General features: G+C 35.5%; 1 protein-coding gene across 1 annotated transcript; it reads left to right on the top strand.

Annotated features, from left to right (window-relative positions):
* Positions 1-429: 429 nt before the first annotated feature.
* On the top strand, positions 430-759 carry LOC114373228 (G-type lectin S-receptor-like serine/threonine-protein kinase SD2-5). Its single transcript, XM_028330747.1, has one exon. It carries the CDS (start codon positions 430-432, stop codon positions 757-759), a length of 330 nt encoding a protein of 109 aa, XP_028186548.1.
* Positions 760-1086: the final 327 nt, after the last annotated feature.

The following is a 1086-nucleotide window of genomic DNA, read 5'->3' as shown; positions in this document are numbered from 1 at the left end:
GCAAAAGGGGTTAAAAAATAGGAGAAAATAATGGCACATCAGGTAGTATCTATTGAAAAGAGTTTAAAGATCTTAGCTTAATGACCTTGAATGATTCGCAAGCATCTCTGGGGTCATGTGAAATGCAGATGAATGAAAAGTCAAATGGCACTATTGAGAAAGCATTAAAAGTTCAAGCAAATGTGAAAAATGAAGGATCTATGCAAAGAATGACCTACCATAATCAAATGGGTCAAAACTTTAAAAGAAGGAATCTTCAATGTGACTCAAGTCAAGGCACAAAAGGATATAGGTATATAAATCCAACAAGTATGAATCTGAATGAAAATCCTATGTTTTGGTCATTATAGTCAAGAATGTCATGTTAAAGCACCAAATATTAGAGAGAACCATGCTCAAGTTGCAATGAATAAAGATAATATGAAGACAATGCTAATGCTACATAGACTTCTTGCTTATGAGTACATGGCTAATGGTTCATTGGATAAATGGATATTCAACAAGAACAAAGAGGAGTTTGTGTTGGATTGCGATACAAGGTATAATATAGCACTTGGAACAGCAAAAGGACTTGCTTATCTACATGAAGATTGCGAGTCAAACATTATTCATTGTGACATCAAACCAGAAAACGTGCTCCTAGATGATACTTTCAGGGTCAAGGTTTCTGATTTTGGTTTGGCTAAGCTCATGACACGTGAACAAAGCCATGTGTTCACAACACTTAGAGGCACTACAGTGTATCTTGCACCTGAGTGAATCACAAACTGTGCCATATCAGAGAAAAGTGATGTTTATAGCTATGGTATGGTGTTGGTAGAGATCATTAGGGGAGGAAAAACTATGATCCCAGTGAAACTTTAGAGAAATCCTATTCCCTTCTTTTGCTTTTAAGATGGTGGAAGAAGGGAATGTGACAGATATTCTTGACTCAAAGGTGGAAACTTATGAAAATGATCAAAGGGTTCACATTGTTGTGAATGTTGCATTGCGGTCCTAATCATAAGTATTGCTTTAATTATAAATATTTCTTTAAGTAGAGACATGGTCCTAATCTCTTACATAGACTATGACATCCTAAGACTA

This window comes from Glycine soja, chromosome 11, assembly GCF_004193775.1.
Source record: "Glycine soja cultivar W05 chromosome 11, ASM419377v2, whole genome shotgun sequence".
Lineage (NCBI taxonomy): Eukaryota > Viridiplantae > Streptophyta > Magnoliopsida > Fabales > Fabaceae > Glycine > Glycine soja.
This window is presented reverse-complemented; position numbering and strand designations above follow the sequence as displayed.